Below are 18,974 nucleotides of genomic sequence, written 5' to 3' on the forward strand. Positions count from 1 at the left end.
AGTTGATATTACAAAACCACAGCAGGGGCAGTACAAGTATATAACCCAAAAGTTGTATTGAAAGGCCGGAATGAGACATCTGTAAAGGGGCAGAAACCAGAGTAGCAAATTGGGCGAAATTACCAATTTCTGAAATTAAAAACATAAAATGCTTTGCAGGTCAGCATCTAAGGATACGGAAGCAGTTAGTGTTTCCAGTTTATATCCTCTCATCAGAACTAGAAAAGTTTAGAAAGCAAGCAGAGGAGATTAGAGAGAATGAGATGCATAGATTTGATCAAATGCATAGATTGACAGAGAACCTGAACCCTAGCCCTACTATTGCCAAAAGAATTTTAAATGCTTCAATTGATTAACTGATTTGATAAGCTGAACAGTGTAACTATCTCATTTCTGGCATTAAAATTCCACAATATTGTACTTAACTAAACTACAGTTAGCTTGTTCAGGAACGACATCAAGAAACTCTCCTTGTCACAAAGAGAAATGAAAACCTGACATTGCTTTTCCCAACAAGATGTTAACACAAGTAGATATTTTAGAATTGGATTGATTAATTTTTTAGGGGGCATGGCCTTTCAAGGGTATAAAATCATATGCGGTTTGCACAAACAGATCAGCTACAATAAAAGTGAATTATAGAACCAGGTCAAGAGGCTGAAATGTCTGATTCTGTTCATAATAACCATGCACTGAATAGGTAATTAAAAGCTTCTCTGTAGAGTGAAATCTCTTATTAGCATACAGGCTTTAAATCACCCTATGTAACAAATAGCTTCACCCAAGTTTAGACATTATAGATCTCCTAATAGTTGTCCACTCATTTCCCCTTCTCACAAATCAACCCATTTTTATGAGTTAATTCAGTTAATAGGGGTAATAAGTTAATCAGGGTACTTACAACATTTCCATTCCAAAAAGGGTGCCTCTCACCTATCCCAATAAGTTTTAAGTCAACTAAATGCATTGAAGTATAGTAACTATTTCAAAATAAATGACCAGAGCCAATATGAAAAAAATCTGGTCCACTGTCATATGGTCTCAGAAACAATTAAGAAAATGATTTGTGTTATTGACTCAAGGCTGAATATTGGCCGGCATATTTTTTACAATTCACTTGATCTTTTACCCCCTGAACTTGAAGGACGGCACACCTCAATGCAAATGTCCCCAGAGCAGGACTTGAGCATTTGGCTTTCAGATTCAGGAGCCACAGCGTGCCACTCTTGAGTTCGGAGATAACAGCAGCAAGGGGGCACAACAGTAGTGGAGCAGTCAGTGTGACGCTATTACAGCTGGCAGCGTTGGAGTTCAGAGTTCAATTCCAACGTCCTCTTAAGGAGTTGTACGTCTTTCCCGTGAGCGTGTAGGTTTGAATAGGTGGGTTGCTGGTTGGCTGGAAGGGTCTGTATTTCTAAATAAATAAAGTATTTACTTTACTTAAGGAATGAGCCATTGCTGGAGCAGGCTTGGAGCCGAGTCAAAGCAGCAGGGCCCGAGTCCAAGAGTGAGGAAGGAGCTGACGTTTGGACGATTTAAGCACAAGGCCGATTGAAGAGGTCTGGGTGAGGTACGAGCTGGTGTTCAGCTCACTGCTCCGCGAGGTTCACTCATCTTTGCGCTGAACTAAGGCTGTTGCCTACAACTAACAGGCCAGGCTCCTGGACTGGTTGCAATGATGAACATACTTTGTTGCCATGGAATTTAGATTAACGTGTTAATTATTTACTTTTTATTGTTTGCACGATCTCTTTTTTTCGCACATTAGGAGTCTTTTTTTAATGGGTTGTATTAGGTTTTGTGGCTGTCTGTAAGAAGACAAATCTCAAGGTTGTATACAGCATAGTAAATGTAGTTTGAACTGAGTCCAGTTCCCTTAATACCTTTCTGATTACTACAGTCAATTACACATATAAGACAAGAACCTCCAATTATACATTGCTTTTAACATATCAAGGACATTCCACAGTATTTCAGAGTGCTATCAAAATCTGACACCAAGACATGGTCAAAGAATCGGTCACTGGGAGTATCTTAAAGGTAGAAAACGAGTCACAAAGTACTGAAATTCCTTCTCAAAACCTAATGAGCCTTTGCAACTCAAGGCACAATTGCAAATAAAAGGACACTCAACATTGGTGCACCGCAAGGATGCATGCTTAGTCCACTGCCCTACTCTCATCAGGAGTTTTGTGGGAGACTAGGTATGTTACCAGTGACACTTGCCAATTTCTACAGATGCACCGTGGACATCACTCTAACTGGCTGCATCACTCTCTGGTACGGAGGGGCCACTGCACAGGATCGGAAAAAGCCGCAGAAAGTTGTAAACTCAGTCAGCTCCATCACAGGACTAGCCTCCCCGGCACCGAGGACACCTTCAAAAACCGATGCCTCAGAAAAAAGCACCATCCATCACTAAGCACCCCCATCATCCAAGACATGTCTTCTTCTCATTGCTGCCAGTAACAAGGAGGTACAGGAGCCTGAAGGCACGTGGTCAACATTTCAGGAACAGCTTCTTCCCCCTTGCCATTTGATTTCTGAATGGACAGTGAACCATGAACACTACTTCAGTATTTTTTCCTCCCTTTTTGCACTATATATATAGGCACGTGGTCAAGTGGTTAAGGCATTGGACTAGCTACCTGAAGGTGGTGAGTTCGAGCCCCAGCCGAGGGAACGTGTTGTGTCCTTGAGCAAGGCACTTAATCACACGTTGCTCTGTGACGACACTGGTGCCAAGCTGTATGGGTCCTAATGCCCTTCCCTTGGACAACATTGGTGTTGTGGCGAGGGGAGACTTGCAGCATGGGCAACTGCTGGTCTTCCACACAACCTTGCCCAGGCCTGCGCCCTGGAGAGTGAAGACTTTCCAGGCGCAGATCCATGGTCTCGCAAGACTTACGGATGCATTTAAAATATATATACACACACACACATTGTATTTGACAGTTTTTAAAAATTATGTATTGCAAAGTACTGCTGCTGCAAAACAACAAATTTCATGACATTACAGAAATAGAGAGGGAGTGATCATGGAGGACTCTGAATTTTAAAATCAAGGTTATACTAAACGAGGAGTCAGCAAGCATCAGGGTTCAGTGAGCAGGACTTTCTGGGCAGGTGATTTTGATGAATACAGGCGGCTTGTCAGGAATCTGCACGAGCAGTCAAATGTTACAAGGGGACAACTAAATTTCACAAACTAAATTTACACTCATCCAGCATTGAGTGCTGACAAGCGCTTGTCAAATTAAAGTCAGGGAGAAGGTCAAGAGAAATCATTGGTGAGTCAAAGCTGAGTTTCACCACCATTAATGAGGAAGCTAATGACATGTTTTCAGATAATTTTGCCTCGTGTCACTGATTAGATGAGTAGATTCAAGATTGGTTTGATTGGGAAAAGGTAGAATGGTTGATGTTACCACCTGCTGACAGTGCCTCTTATCTTGAAAACTATCGAATACTGAGAGGCCTGGACAAAATGAATGTGGAGAGATTATTTCCTATAAAGGAGTCTTGGACCAGAGGGCACAGAAGGATGTCCCTTTGCAACAGAGATGAGGAGGAATTTTTCTTTAGCCGGAGGGTGGTGAATCTGTGGAATTCAGATGGCTGTGGAGGCCAGGTCATAGGTTATATTTAAAACAGAGATTGAGAGACTCTTAGTTGGTAAGGGTGTCAAAGGTTATGGGGAGAAGGCAGGAGAATGGGGTTGAGAGGGATAATAAATCAGCCAGGATGGAATGGCAGAGCAAACTCGACAGGCCAAATGGTCTAATTCTGCTCCCATGCTTCACAGTTTTTCACTGAAGTATTTACTTAGTGAAGAAAAGTCCCTTGAACTCATGAGTGTTCTCGATCTTCAGCCCAGTCACTGCAATATTACTCATCTTCATTAGAGGGCTCAGACACACACTAAAAGAAAGCATTCAGTCTCTCCAGGCAGACTTGCATTTATTTACAGTAGTGTGCAAAAGTATAAAGACTAATTTCATTACATATGTGGGTGATGATAAACCTGATTCTGATATGGGTCTCTATCGTGGACTGAGTGGGGGAAGGGGGCAGGGAGAGGGGAATCACAGTTGGCAAAGGGGGAAGGGAGAGGGGAGGGAGCGGGAAGCACCAGAGAGACATTCTGTAATGATCAATAAACCAATTGTTTGGAATCAAATGACCTTGCCTGGTGTGTCAGGGCTGGGTGTGTCTGCAGCAGTGTCACCCCCTGCCCCTGGGATTCCTCTGCTACCTGTCCCACAACCTTTGCTCCCACCAGGTTTACAAACTCACTCTGCATTCTATATTGACAAGTACGGTACTGTGTAAAAATCATACATGTGCTTAAGATTTCTGCACAGTACTGTTTTTATTCATTTAATTTATTTATTGAGATATGGTGCAGGATAGACCCTTCTGCCTCTTCAAGCTGCACCGCCCAACAACCCCCGATTAACCCTGGCCTAATCACAGGGCAATTTACAATGGCCAATTAATCTACTAACTGATCTTACTTTTTAAGAAACCTACACACATACTGTAACGCCCACTGTACAGGAAGAAGTTCAGAGATAATAGTCCTTCAGAAGTGACTGATTGAGTCCAGAGAGCACAGACAACATTCCGTACCTGGATGTGGATCTCTTCATTAATGGAACGTTTGGTGTCTTGTTTCTTCTTCACAGCAAGCAATTCAACTAACGGTCGAATGGTCATCCCCTGCCGGCCATGGTTAAAGTCAGTTAGTGCAGTTCAAAACTTCTTGTGGGTTTACTTTCAGTTCCACAGAAAACAATGGTTAATGATACAAAGCAACGCACTCAAAATACTGGAGGAGCTCAGCAGGACATAGCAGTATCTATGAAAAGGAATAAACAGTCAACGTTTTTGGGCGGAGACCCTTCTGCAGGACTGGAAAGGAAGGAGCTTAAACGGCAGAATAAAAAGGTGGGGTGGAGGGGAAGTAGGACAACCAAGTGGGTGAGAAAGGTAAAGGGGCTGGAGAAGAAAGGATCTGCTAGGAGAGGAGAGTGGACCATGGGAGAAAGGGAAGAAGAGGGGGCACTAGGGTGAGATAAGAGGCCAGAGTGGGAAACAGAAGAGGAAAGGGATAGGGGAAAGAGAAAATAAATACTGGAAGGAGAGATCGATGTTCATGTCATCAGGTTGGAGGCTAGCTGGACAGAATATTAGGTGTTGCTCCTCCACGCATTAGAGTGGCCTCATTGCGGAAGAGGAGGCCATGGACAAGTTGGAACGGGAACTGGGATAGGAATTAAAATGTTGGCCACAGGGAAATTCTGCTTTCGGTGGGTGGAGTGGAAGTGCTCAACAACGCGGTCCCCCGGTTTACATGTGGAGATTCTGAAGGACTCCATTACACTCTCGGGCATATCATCACTGATTTTGTTTAAAACAACTTGGATTTATATCTTTAATGTAGAAGATTTTAAATCCCAAAGAATATATCCAGCAACGTCCTCCCTGTGGAATGTGTGGGTTTTAAGAGGGGTAGAAATACTGTGGCAGAAGGAGGAAGTAGTAAAGTGTAGGACCTAGTCTTCTGAAAGAGCTATCATGGTGTGATTATACTCAAAGGACAGAATTCATCTTTTGATAAATATACAAGTAGACCATAAGGTCATTCATAATTTGCTGTTTAAGGGATACAAAGCCTTTGCCGTTATTCTGAAATTCGATAATGTAAAAGGTTAATTACCATTGCAGTATGCAAATTAAACTCGAGTAATCTTGTGGCTTCTGGTCCTGTAAGATACTTATTCACTTTCATGTGTCCACACGGCTTAGACCCTCTCCAGCCCTCGGAAGTCAATGCCATTTTTGAACTCAGGCTTTTTCCACGCTTCCAACTTGCATCACTTCACTTAACAACATTAATGCTAGTTTCCTTCCCACATTTTTCTTCCCGTATAGCCGCCCCTTAAAATTTTTGACAAGATTAGATCATCTTTCCAAAAATCCCTTGGTGCATCTGTGTGGCTTGTGGAATTGCGGAATCACTCAGCTGAAATATCTCGGGGCAAACGGGTATTTTGTTTGTGATCTGGGACCCAGCAGCAACGACCTTGCACAGAATAACGAAGGGTCTACCCACAAACCAGGAGGTGAAGCACCCACCCCCTTGCTTACGCTGTAACTCACGAACTGCAGGGCGCGCCATTATTTATTTATTTAGCGATATGGCGCAGAATAGGCCCTTCAGCAACCCACCGATTTAACCCTAACCTAATCATGGAACAATTTTCAATGAACAATTAACCTACTAACCAATGGGTCTTTAGCCTGTAGAAGGTAACTGGAGCACCCAGAGAAAACCCACACATTCCATGGGGAGGACATACAAACTCAACAGGATGCCGAGAGTGAAGTCTGAACTCCGACGTCTTGAACTGTAACGGCCTTGCGCTGCTACCGTGACGCCACGTGCAGATTATAAGTAGAGGTTAGCTAAAAAATATACAGACCTGAACAAAGACAGTGAAGAAGATGAGAGTAATAATGGCAGTGAGGAACATGGGTCGAGGGAAATTTTTGTTCAGCAGGTAGCCAAGTGAAAAGGCAATAGCTCCTCGTAGGCCCCCATATGAAATTATGAACTGGTCCTTGGGAGTGAGCTTCACAATGCGGAATCTGTTAAGTACTAAAGACAGACCCAGAACACCTGAAAGAAAATTGCAGAGTTAGTAGAATGCACTTTGGCTTCCATAACATTTACCTGATTCCATACTCATCAGCAAAGTCCAACATCACAGAATGAACAGAACACAGAGGTGACCAGCACAGGAACAAGCCCCAAACTCACCAAGTCTGTGCCAACCATGACACCAAATTAAAGCAAAATCATCTGATCCATATCTCTCCATTCCACGCATGTTCATGTCCGTATCTAATTGTATCAGAAACACCACTATCTTATCTGCTTCCACCATCACCCCCGGCAGTGGGTTCCAGGCACCTACCTCTCTGTTTCTGCTTCAAGGTATCTCCTCTCACCTTAATGTCACGCCCTTCAGTAGTTGACATTTCCACCCAAAAGACTCTACCTATCTGACTTGTGCCCCTCATTATTATATAAACCAGATCTTCTCTCAGCCTCCAGAGAGAACAGTTCAAGCTTATCCCTCCACCCCTATAGCTGGTACTCTCTAACCCAGGCAGCATCCTGGTAAACCTTTTCTGCACCCTCTACAGAGCCTCCATGTCCTTTCTATAATGTGGTGACCTCAACTAAATGAAATACTCCAAATGTGGCCTAGCCAAAGTTAACACCGCTGCATCATGTCTTCCTGACTCTAAATCTCAATGTCCCGCCCAATAAGAGCCAGCAAGGGATACACCTTCCTTAACAGCCTCCCTACTTATGTTACCACTCTTAGGAAGCTATGGACTGGTATCTCAAGATCCCTCTTTATATTAACGTTTATAGTCCTGTCATTTATTGTACATTTTTCTCTTGCATTTGACTTTACAAAGTACAACGCCTCATACATATGTGGATTAAGCACCACCTGTGATTTCTCTGTCCATGCCTGTAGCTGATTCACATCCTACAGTACCCATTGACACTCTGCTATGCTAACCACAACTCACAGTTTTTGTATTGTCTGCCAACTCAATAACCGCCCATCCACATTTTTGTCCCAAGTTACATACAGCACTGATTGCTGTGGACACCTCAGAATTAACAGCCCTCCACACTAAATTATTGACATATCCATGCACCTACAAACACAGTGGCTATATTTCATTAAGGGTTTGAGGATACCTGGTATGTCACCTAAAACACTTGGCAATTTCTACAGATGTACCATGAAGAACATTCTAACTGGCTGCATTACTGTCTGGTATGGAAAAGGCGGGGGGGGGGGCGGGGGGAGCTGCACAGGATAGAAGTACTTCAGAGAGTTGTAAACTTAAGTCAGCTCCATCATGGACACCAGCCTCTGTGTATCCAGGACACCTTCAGGGAGTGATACCTCAAAAAGGCAGCATGCATCCAGGACTCAGGGCACGTACTTTTCTCACTGTTACCATCAGGTAGGAGGTACAGAAGCCTGAAGGCACACACTCAGCAATTCAGGAACAGCTTCTTCCCCTCTGCCATTCAATTCCTAAATGGACATCGAAGCTTTGAACACTACCTCACTTTTTTAAGATACAGTATTTCTGTTCTTGCACATTTTTTAATAAACTATTCAATCTACCTAATTGATTTACTTGTTTATTTATTATGTTTCATTTTATTTATTACTATTATTTTTTTCTCTCTCTCTCTCTGCTAGGTTATGTATTGCGTTGAACTGCTGCTGCTAAGTTAACAAATTTCACGTCACATGCCAGTGATAATAAACCTGATTCTGATTCTGAAGGACCCCCATCACCCGGGAAATGCCCCTCTCATTGCTACCATCAGGTAGGAGGTACAGAAGTCTGAAGGCACACACTCAACGATTCAGGAATAGCTGCTTCCCCTTTGCCATCCGATTTCTAAACGGACGTTGAACCCATCAACACTACCTCACTACTTTTTTGTTAATTTCTATTTTTGAATTATTTACTTATCTATTTTATAGAGAGGATACAAAGATCTTTGTCAAGGCTCCAGCAATCTCCTCTATCCTCCCTCAATAACATGGGATAAATCCCATCAGACTCCTGGGTCTCATCTCCAATGTTCTTCAGTGGACCCAACACCACCTCAACATGCCCTAGCTGATTAGCATACCTCACATTGATCTCACCATCCTTCATGCCCTTTCCTTTCATCAATATTAATAAGTACTCATTTAGTACCTCTGGCTCTCGGCATAAATTTCCTCCTTTATCCTTGAATGACCCTATTCTCTTCCTAGATACCATCTTGTTTTTAATGTATGTATAAAACACTTTTTTGCATTAATCATACTTACCAAGGACATTTCACGGTCCCCTTTGACCCCCCCCCCCAATTCCCCGATTGAGTTAATTACAGCTTTCCTTATATTCCTTAAAGTTCCTGACTGATTTCAGCTTTCTAAAGCATACCTATGCTGCTTTTTCCTTTTTGGCTAAATTTACAACATCCCTTGTCATTCATGGTTCTGATACCTTGCCAGCCTTCTTCCTCCCTCCTGGAACATTCTGGCCCTGGATTCTGATCAGGGTCTTTAAATGACACCAAAGTGTGAGATGTGGACTTGGAGCTACTTCAATCTTCCACGCTTAGCTCCTGCCTAACGTTTTAATTTGCCTTTTGTTGTACCTTCCTTTATTTGACCACATTCCAAGGACCAGAATTATCCTTTATTCATAGTCATCTTTAAACTTAAGAAGTTGGTCCCAAAATACTCTCTCACTGAATCCCCAATCATCTGGACAGGTTTTAATCCCAATATAGAAGTATAGTGTGGCAGGGGTCCCCAACCTTTTTTGCACCGCAGACTGGTTTAATATTGACAATATTCTTGCGGACCGGCCGACCGGTGGTGGGGGGCGGGGGGTGTTCAAGTAGGGTTAAACTCACCACAACATGTCTTTTACAGTTAGGGTTGCCAACTTTCTCACTCCCAAATAAGGGACAAAAGTAGCAGTCAAATCCCAGGACACTTAACCCCAGTAAAGACTACCATGACCATGAAACCTTGCGCGGGCACCTGTGTGCGTATGCGTGACGTGCGCATGCGGTAAGTGCAGGTTTTTTGCCCCACAAATCGGTTTTGCCTTCATCTTCCCGACTACACTATACATACATTATTTCTACTTTATATAGGCTGTGTATTTATCATATCATTCTTGCTTTTACTATATGTTAGTGTTATTTATTTTTGGTTTTATGTGTTATTTGGTATGATTTGTTAGGTTTTTTTTTGGGTCTGGGAACGCTCAAAAATTTTTCCCATATAAATTGATGGTAATTGCTTCTTCGCTTCACGCCATTTCGGCACAAAAGGTTTCATAGGAACGCTCTACCTTAGCAGGGGAAATATGGGACAAACCAATTTAGTCCAATATACGGGATGTCCTGGCAAATACGGGACAGTTGGCAACCCTATGTTCAAGTTCAACAGTGCCTGACAGGGAATGAGGAAAGGTGCAGCTGACTCATATCGTTTCCTCGTGGCCCGGTAGCACATGCTTTGCTGTGGTTGAGGTGGTTGGGGACCGCTGTAGTATGGCATCTCCTCTAGTTAGATCAAGGGTTCCCATCCTAGGATCCACAGAACTCTTGCTTAATGGTATTGGTCCATGGCATAAAGAAGGTTGGGAACCCCTGAGTTAGATCATCTACATACCATTTCAAGAAATCTTCTTGGATGAATGTAACTAATTCTGTCCCATCTTAGGCCTCTTGTTCTAAGGAAGTCCCAGTCCTACTATGATAACCAATTTTTACATTTTTCCATGATCTGCCTACATATCCGTCCCTCAATCACCCAGCTGCTATTAAGAGGCAGATAGTATAACCCTAGAGTAATCGCTTCTTTCTTATTTTGAATTCTACCCATATTGCCTGAGTGGGATGAGTGTGTGATCTCTCGAAGTGCAGCTCTCTGATTAGAAATCTGTCTCTTTTACATTCGTCTCTATCATGGCTGAAACTGTACAATAGCTTGCTACAGCTTAAATAAGCTCTGTAGTTTAACAAGTAGCCCACACCTCCTCCACTTACCGAGGACTCGACCGATCAGGCAGAATAGCACTGTGCTGGTCACGAAGGTCCAATTCCAATCATGTTTCTCAGCAAAAGTGGACACACCCAGGAAGATGAAGATGAGAGTCTCACTGACACTGCTCCACATCTTCAAGAAGTATTTAATGGTGGTGTGCGATTTATGAGATATGTTTGCCTCCACGTAAGGACGCATGACTGCACCACAGGCAATGAGGCTGCAAAACACAAGTAACACCTAGCTCAGTGAAACACACTGAATGTGCACAAAATATCCCTATGGCCGTATTTCTAAATTAGGCCAAAGGATGAACACAAATAAATAATGGACAAGAGGAAGAAGAGACCTTCTGGGACCACCTCCCAGAACATACCTTCCCATTGTCACCACATGGTTGAGGAATAGTCCAACTCCAACACTGCCTCTACCCAACTAACTGCAGGCTCTCACTGAACATCAACAAGAAAGGACTTCAAACCAATTATGTGGAGAATAAATCATACTGGACCTCCAAGAAGACTATAACCTTGTCGTTGGGTTTGGAGGCTTGCATGCCTCATTGACCTGGAGAGCTATGTTGGCTGGAGTCAGGGCTTTATACTTTGGCTCCTGGTAGGGTCACCCATAACAAAAAGGTCAAAGGGTAGAGGCCAGACTAAGAGCAGTCCACCGGTCCTCCAGGTTTAGGGGTTCAGCTCAGAGCTAATAACCCTGACTGGTCTACATCTGAGTGCGACGGTATTCCTGAGTCTCCACCCGGGACTTGCATGACTGACAGTGGTGAAAACCGAGAGGAAGCTACTGATAAGATGAAGGAAGCCATGAACATTGCCACAGATGGAGGACCGTCATCGCTGCCCGAAACACTAGTGGCGTAATGGGCAGTAAGCAGGTAAATCATGATGGAAAAACATTCTCACATGATGACAAAACATTTTCAGTACAGTAGTTTCAAGGTCACTTACGCCATGATTCCTGAAAGATGGAAGAGCTCCGAACACAAGTAACTCATGTAACTGTAGAGGAAAACAAAGAGGGGCTCGATAACCCGAATGCGATATGTGAAGCGGGAGGTAAAGGCAGCCAAAATTCCAAAGAAAATTCCAACAAGGACACCTCCAATAGCCACCACAAAAAATGACAGGAATCCCAGGACCACTTCCTTGGCTCCGATTGTAGTGGCACCAGCAAGTTCGTCGAAAAGGTGGTAGAGCACCTATTTGAATAAAACACACATCAACTAAATTATATAGTTCAAGAGCCCTGCATAATTGTTCCCACTCATAGAGGCACAATTCCTGCACAGATTGGTTGAGGAGAATTCAGGATTCATCCTCTGCTAAACAGTCTAACCTCCAAGAGGACCACAACCTTGTCTTGGTTTAGAGGCTTGCATACCTCAATGACCCAGAGAGCTGGAGTTAGGGCCTTGTGCTTTGACCCAAGCCAAACAGGTCAAAGGGTAGGAGTCAGACTAAGAGTGGTCCACTAAGACCTCCAGGTTCAGGGGTTCAGCTCAGGGCGCTAACTACCCTCACTGATAAAACAAAATTGTTAGGGAAACAGCAATGAAGAATCCTTCTACATCTGAGTGTGATGGTATTCCTGAATCTCCAAGTCAAGCCGCTTTTTATTGTTATTTCAACCATAAACTGCTGGTACAGTACACAGTAAAAATGAAACAACGTTCCTGCAGGGCCATGGTGCTACATGAAACAACACAAAACTACACTAGACTGAGTGAGACAACACAAGGCTACACTAGACTACATAAGACAACACAAAAACTACACTAGACTACAGACCTACACAGGACTACATAAAGTGCACAAGACAGTGCAGGGCAGTACAATAAATAATAAACAAGACAATATGCACAGTAGGCACAGTCCACCTGGGACTTACAAGACTGACTGTAGTGAAAACCGAGAGGGAGCCTACTGACACGATGAAGGAAGCCCTGAGCACTGCCAGAGATGGAGGACCTTCATTGCTGCCCTAAATGCCAGCGGCGTAAGGGGCAGTAAATAACGTCTAAGCTGCGGGTTCCCAATCTGGTGACCACAGACCCTTTGCTTAATGGTACTGGTCCATCACATTAAAAAAGTTGGGAACCCCTGGTCTATGCTGTGGGGGAGGGAGAAACTGTGCACAGGGATGGGGTGGGGAGAGACAATGAACAAAAAGGTAGAGGCCACACAACAGAAAGAGTCTCCAATGGAATCAAGTATGTTAGACTCACCACAGTCACTGCATCGTTGAGCAGAGACTCTCCGAACACCAAGATGTACAGCAACTCGTTGATGTGAATCTCCTCGAAGACAGCCAGCACCGCCACAGGATCCACCGCTGAAGTGATGCTGCCAAAAACCAGGCAGGCCAGCAGGCTGACATCTTGCAGCTTGCTCCCACCAAACTGGCACACTGCGTACATCAGCATTCCAACGAAAAACGCGTTCCACAGCGTTCCGATCACCGCAAAGCTCAGTATCGTTCCCAGGTTCTCTGTGAATGGTCTGATTGGCAAGAAGTAGCCGGCGTCCAGAATGATGGGGGGAAGGAGAAAGAAAAAGAACACATCTGTCTTCAGGATTGGTGGCTCGGCCCCTACGCCCTTTATCAGACCTCCGACAACGAGGCCCACACACACCAGCACACAGCTCTCTGGGACAATCGAGGGCACCTTCGGAAAAAAGTGAAAACCTAAAAAAATATAAAAATGATGAATTGGTAAAAATATTCCGTTTAATAACAAAAAAAATTTGGTAACTGTTGGAAAGTGATGTTCTAGATCACAAACTACCCACCCTCCCTAGAAGTCAACAAAACTCATCTTTAAACTGAAATAGTGCCACAGAGCCACTGCCAGGCTTAATCCTGACCTTGGGTGCTGTTTGCATGTTCTCCCCGTGAACACGCGTTTCCTCCAACATTCCAAAGGGCAGCGAGTAGGTTAACCAACCATTGTAAGTTGTAGGTGTAGGTGTGAGGGGGGGAGGGGGGAGAGAGAGCGGGGGAGAGAGGGGGGGAGAGAGGGGAGAGGGGGGAGAGGGGGAGAGGGGGAGAGGGGGGAGGGGGGAGGGGGAGGGGGAGGGGGAGGGGAGGGGGAGAGTGGGGGGAGGGGGAGGGGGAGAGGTAGATAGATAGACAGATAGATAATGTAATGTTGAATCTATATCATCATCATGTGCCAGGTCGCATGATCACAATTACCTTGGCAATTTTTTCTACAGAAGAGGTCTGCCACTGTCTTCTTCTGGACAGAGACAGGTGACCCCAGCCATTATCAATACTCTTTCAGAGATTGTCTGCCTGGCGTCAGTGGTCACATAACCAGGACTTGTGATGTGCACCAGCTGCTCATACGACCATCCACCACCTGCTCCCATGGCTTCACGTGACCCCGATTCAGGGGTGGGGGGGGGCTAAGCAGGGGCTACACCTTGCCCAAGGGTGACCTGCAGGCTAACAGAGGGAAAGAGCGCCTTACACCTCCTTTGGTAGAGACGTATCTCCACCCCACCTCTCATCCATATAAAACCTCATTAACCCACTTCTACTGTTCGTGTGATTTGTGGGTTTTTTTGCCCCTTTCTATGTGCATCGGTTATTAGACTTTATTTTTTTTTTAACTGGGTTCTTTCGGGTTTCTTGCTTTGTGGCTGCCCGTAAACAAACAAACTCAATGTTGTATAATTTATACATTCTTTGATAATAAATGTACTTTGAAACTTTGAAGTACAAATGCAGGCCTTAGGTGTTTCTGATCGTAGCTGAGTTACTTGATTAAGGTATTTGAAACCTGCCTGGCTGAGGCAGAGTAAACAGAAACACCCCGCCATAGTGATTAAAGGTTTGAATCATGGGGAGTCAGAGGCAAGATTAAGAGACCTGAGACTTTTAATAATAAGATTTGTACGGTGGTGGAATCTTGTCGAAGGGGGCAGAAATCATGGAGAAATCGCATTGCTATTGAATGTGGAGGACAGAAGGTAAAGGCAAAGGGAACTTTAATCTTGACCTCTGTCAGGTGGGAATGTGGGAAATGGGGCAAATAAGACCGATGACTCCATTAATAATGATCAAGAGGAAGCCACGGTTGTGGAAAAAGCAATCTACCTGAGGTAATGTACACTAAATGCTGGAGGAATTCTGCAGGTCAGGCAGCATGCGTGGAAATGGACAAATAGTCGTCGTTTTGGGCTGAGACCCTTTTTCAGGACTGGAAAGGAGGGGGGCAGGTGCCAGAAAAGAATGCAGTCTTTATAGGAATCAGTGTGTGAAATGCCAGACGGGAGGAGGGGTGATAGGTGAAGCCAGCCAGGTGAGTCGGAACGGTAAAGGGCTAGAGATGAAGGAATCTGAGAAGAGAGGAAAGTGGACCATAGGAGAAAGGGAGGAAGGAGAAGACTCAGGGGGAGGTGAAAGGCAGGTACAGAAGAGGTAAAAGGCCAGAATGGGGAATAGAAAAAGAGGGAAGGGGTTGGGAATTCTTTTTATTGGGAAGAAAAATCAGTATTCATGCCTTCAGGTTGAAGGTTGTGATAAGACTGCTGAACGGATCTGGGCCGTACCCTCCAAATATCCAGACCCGCCTCTCAGTTTTTTTTTTGCACTACCTTACTTTCCCTTTTCTATTTTCTATTTATGATTTATGATTTAAATTTTTAATATTTACTATCGATTTGTAAAGGCTATAAGCTGTTGCTCCACACCCTGAGGGTGGCCTCATCGTGGCAAAAGAGGAGGCCGTGGACTGCTCTAGTGTGTAAAGTTTCATCATCAAGACAGCCACGACGGAGAGCAAGAAATGGGAGGACAGAATGCAGTCCTTATTGGAATCAGTGTGAGAATTACAATATCTGCCCGTGTACCTGGTCTCTTCCTAACATCCAGTCAATGAAACTGTCCTTGCAAGTGAAACGGTAATTCATCTGCCGTTTCTCCAGTTTAGAGCATTATGTTGTAATCTGGTGCAGAGCAGTTTTCTCTACACTGGAGAACACACAAAGAAGTTAGTCAAGGCTTTGTGGAACACCTCTGCTCAGTCCAGATGAGTGACCACAGGTTTCACAAGACTGTTCCTTTAGCTTTCTATCTCAGCACTTCAGAGTCAGAATCAAGTTTAAAATCATTGGCATACATTGTAAAATTTGTTGTCTTTGGGGCAGCAGTACAATGCAAAACATAATAATAGAAAAAATATGAATTACCCCATGTATGTGTGTATGTATATATACATATATACATACACATATATGTATAGCACAGGACAGTTAACATCTTCGTCCACGTGTATTTTGTAACTCATATACATACATATAGTTAAATTAATAAACAGTGAAAACATAGAAATGAAAAGTAGTGAGCTAGTGTTCATGGGTTGATTGTTCATTCAGAAATCTGATGACAGAGGGGAAGAAACTGTTCCTGAATGGTTGAATGAATGGAATGAAATACCTTTATTGTCGTTGCATAGTACAATTTGTCATGCACCAATACGGCGAAAATGAGTTTGCAACTCTCGTGCCTTCAGGCTTCTGTACCTCCTTCCTGATGGTGGCAATGAGAACAAGGCTTGACCTGGGTGATGGGAGCCCTTAATGATGGATGCCGCCTTTTTGAGACATCGGTCCTTGAAGATGTCCGGGATACCACGGAGGCACGTGCTCACGATGGAGCTAAGACTACAACTCTCTGCAGCTCACTTCAATCCTGTGCAGTAGCCCCCCACCCCCCATACCAGACGGTGACGCAGCCAGTTGGAATGCCCTCCACCATACAGCTTCCTTCTTCTAGGTATTTTGCAGGTCTTGGATCAGAATATAGAATTCAACCATCTCAGATTACTGGCATTTTCTGTTTGTGTTGGAACTGGCTTGCCCTGATGCAAGGTGATCCAGCTCATCTCAGCTTTTCTCTCTCTCATTTCCAACATTCACTCTCATTTCAAATTTCAACAACTGTTGTGCTGTATCTCTCATAGATTACTCTGTTTTTCAATCTACAACTGTTCCTGTTTATCTGCACATTTAGATTAGATTTAAACACTTTTAATTCCCTAGTTCCAATAAAGAGTTAACTTGAAAAAGTTAACCCATGCCTTTCACAGAATGCTGCCAGACCTGTATTTTTAGCAACATTTTTTGACACCTACACAAACTGGTTGACCTGCATTGAGATATCTTCTGTTGTTTGTGGGTAAGTTGGCAGATGTGCTGGGGCAAGTAGTGTTCAGGAAGCAGAGAGTGTGCAGAAGGATTTGCATAGTTTACAAGAATGATTCTGGGAATTAAAGGTTTGATGCATGAGGAAGCCGATTCTGGGCTTGTGCTATTGGAATTTAGAAGAATGAGGAGGAGGGGAATCTCATTGAAAACTATGAAATATTGAGAGGCCCAGACAGAGAGGATAAGGAGTGGACGTTTCCTTTAATGGGAGAATCTAGAACCAGAGGGCACAGCCCTCAAAGGACATCCCTTTAGAGCAGAGGTGAGGTAGAATTTCTTCAGCCAGAGGGTGGGGAATTGTGAAATTCATTGCCTCAGACGGCGGTGGAGGACAAGTCATTGGGGGTATATTTAAAGTGGAGGTTGATAGGTTCTTGATTGGTAAGATGTCAAAGGTTACAGGGAGAAGACAGGAGAATGACGTTCAGAGAGAAACAAATCAACCATGATTGAATGGCAAGGCAGACTCAATGGGCTGAATGGCCTAATTCTGTTCCTATATTTTATAATGGTTTATCGAAAGTGCAGAAAAATATAAATATTGGGACATATTTTATGATCGATACAGCTTTAGACCTAAGGTGGTACGCTATCACAGCTAGTATGACCACTGTCCCCTCTAAGCTGCGCAGGTGAGTGGCCGCACAGCAACAGAAATGCTCCTGCACACATAGTCTTTGTTGCTACGCAAATGGAACTTGCTTATAAAATTAGGTTAGCCTGCTGGGTTAAACATACCAGAGAGTTGGCACAGCAAGAACTATGAGTTTGAATTTGTTGAGTGCATCAATTTTGCGCTTCAGAAACAGATAATTGGAGAATTGCCGAAATCTGCTTTCTATACACTAATTGCTGTTGAAAATAGACATTCCTGTACACAAGGTGTTAATTCTGTATCTTAAGTTTCGAGTGGAAAACGAAACTTCCTATAAAACTGTGTTGGTAGTTACTTTGAAACTAGCTACACGTGACCAAATCACTATTGTTGAAGCAATACAAAAATGTGTATCAACAACAATCTTGATATTCATATGACAATGTTTATGTCAGACAGGACAAATGTTATAGAAAAGTACAACACAGAAACAGGCCCTTTGGCCCATCTAGTCAGTGCTTGGAAAAAAAATAATGGTGTAGCAACAATTCTTTGAGGAGAAATAAAGCATTTGTCTAATCAATATTACATTACACACAGAGAAGGTCTGAGTTTAGATGACACATGGAACAAAAGTATCTATTATGTAGGGTATAGAAACACTGCCACAACCAGTATATACAATGTTCGGCAGGTTGGTTAAAAAAGTAAAGTTAGAAGAATTAGCTAGTTTCATTGAACGTGATATGTCATTTAGATCATTGGACGAGGTCAGATGGCTGTCGAGACATTTTGCCACGTACTGCTTTACATAGAACATAGAATAGTACAGCACAGTACAGGCCCTTCGGCCCACAATGTTGTGCCGACCCTCAAACCCTGCCTCCCATATAAGCCCCCACCTCAGATTCCTCCATATACCTGTCTAGCAGTCTCTTAAACTTCACTAGTGTATCTGCCTCCACCACTGACTCAGGCAGTGCATTCCACGCACCAACCACTCTCTGAGTAAAAAACCTTCCTCTAATATCCCCCTTGAACTTCCCACCCCTTACCTTAAAGCCATGTCCTCTTGTATTGTGGTGCCCTGGGAAAGAGGCGCTGGCTATCCACTCTATCTATTCCTCTTATTATCTTGTACACCTCTATCATGTCTCCTCTCATCCTCCTTCTCTCCAAAGAGTAAAGCCCTAGCTCCCTTAATCTCTGATCATAATGCATGCTTTCCAAACCAGGCAGCATCCTGGTAAATCTCCTCTGTACCCTTTCCAATGCTTCCACATCCTTCCTATAGCGAAGTGACCAGAACTGGACACAGTACTCCAAGTGTGGCCTAACCAGAGTTTTATAGAGCTGCCTTTAATAAGGATATATGACATTTTGATCCAGTATTACAAAAAGCAAGTTAGTGAACGTAATGATCCAATCTGCAACTACAATCTGAAGATTTTGATCAATCCACCAAAATCGAGTAGT

At 43.6% G+C, this 18,974-nt stretch overlaps 1 protein-coding gene across 4 annotated transcripts in view; it reads right to left on the reverse strand.

The window, feature by feature from the left end:
• The window catches only part of slc9a1a (solute carrier family 9 member A1a), a 66,144-nt gene that overhangs the window by 20,779 nt on the left and 26,391 nt on the right, over nt 1-18,974 (reverse strand). For all 4 annotated transcript variants that reach the window (XM_072247384.1, XM_072247386.1, XM_072247387.1 and 1 more), the window contains exons 2-6: nt 12,916-13,376; nt 11,639-11,889; nt 10,673-10,890; nt 6,489-6,685; nt 4,633-4,722 (exon numbers count right to left, since the gene is read on the reverse strand). In XM_072247384.1, the coding sequence (XP_072103485.1) occupies nt 4,633-4,722; nt 6,489-6,685; nt 10,673-10,890; nt 11,639-11,889; nt 12,916-13,376 (1,217 nt within the window). The remainder of the gene's footprint in view (nt 1-4,632; nt 4,723-6,488; nt 6,686-10,672; nt 10,891-11,638; nt 11,890-12,915; nt 13,377-18,974) is intronic.

The sequence above is a fragment of the Mobula birostris genome, chromosome 30 (assembly GCF_030028105.1).
Source record: "Mobula birostris isolate sMobBir1 chromosome 30, sMobBir1.hap1, whole genome shotgun sequence".
NCBI lineage: Eukaryota > Metazoa > Chordata > Chondrichthyes > Myliobatiformes > Myliobatidae > Mobula > Mobula birostris.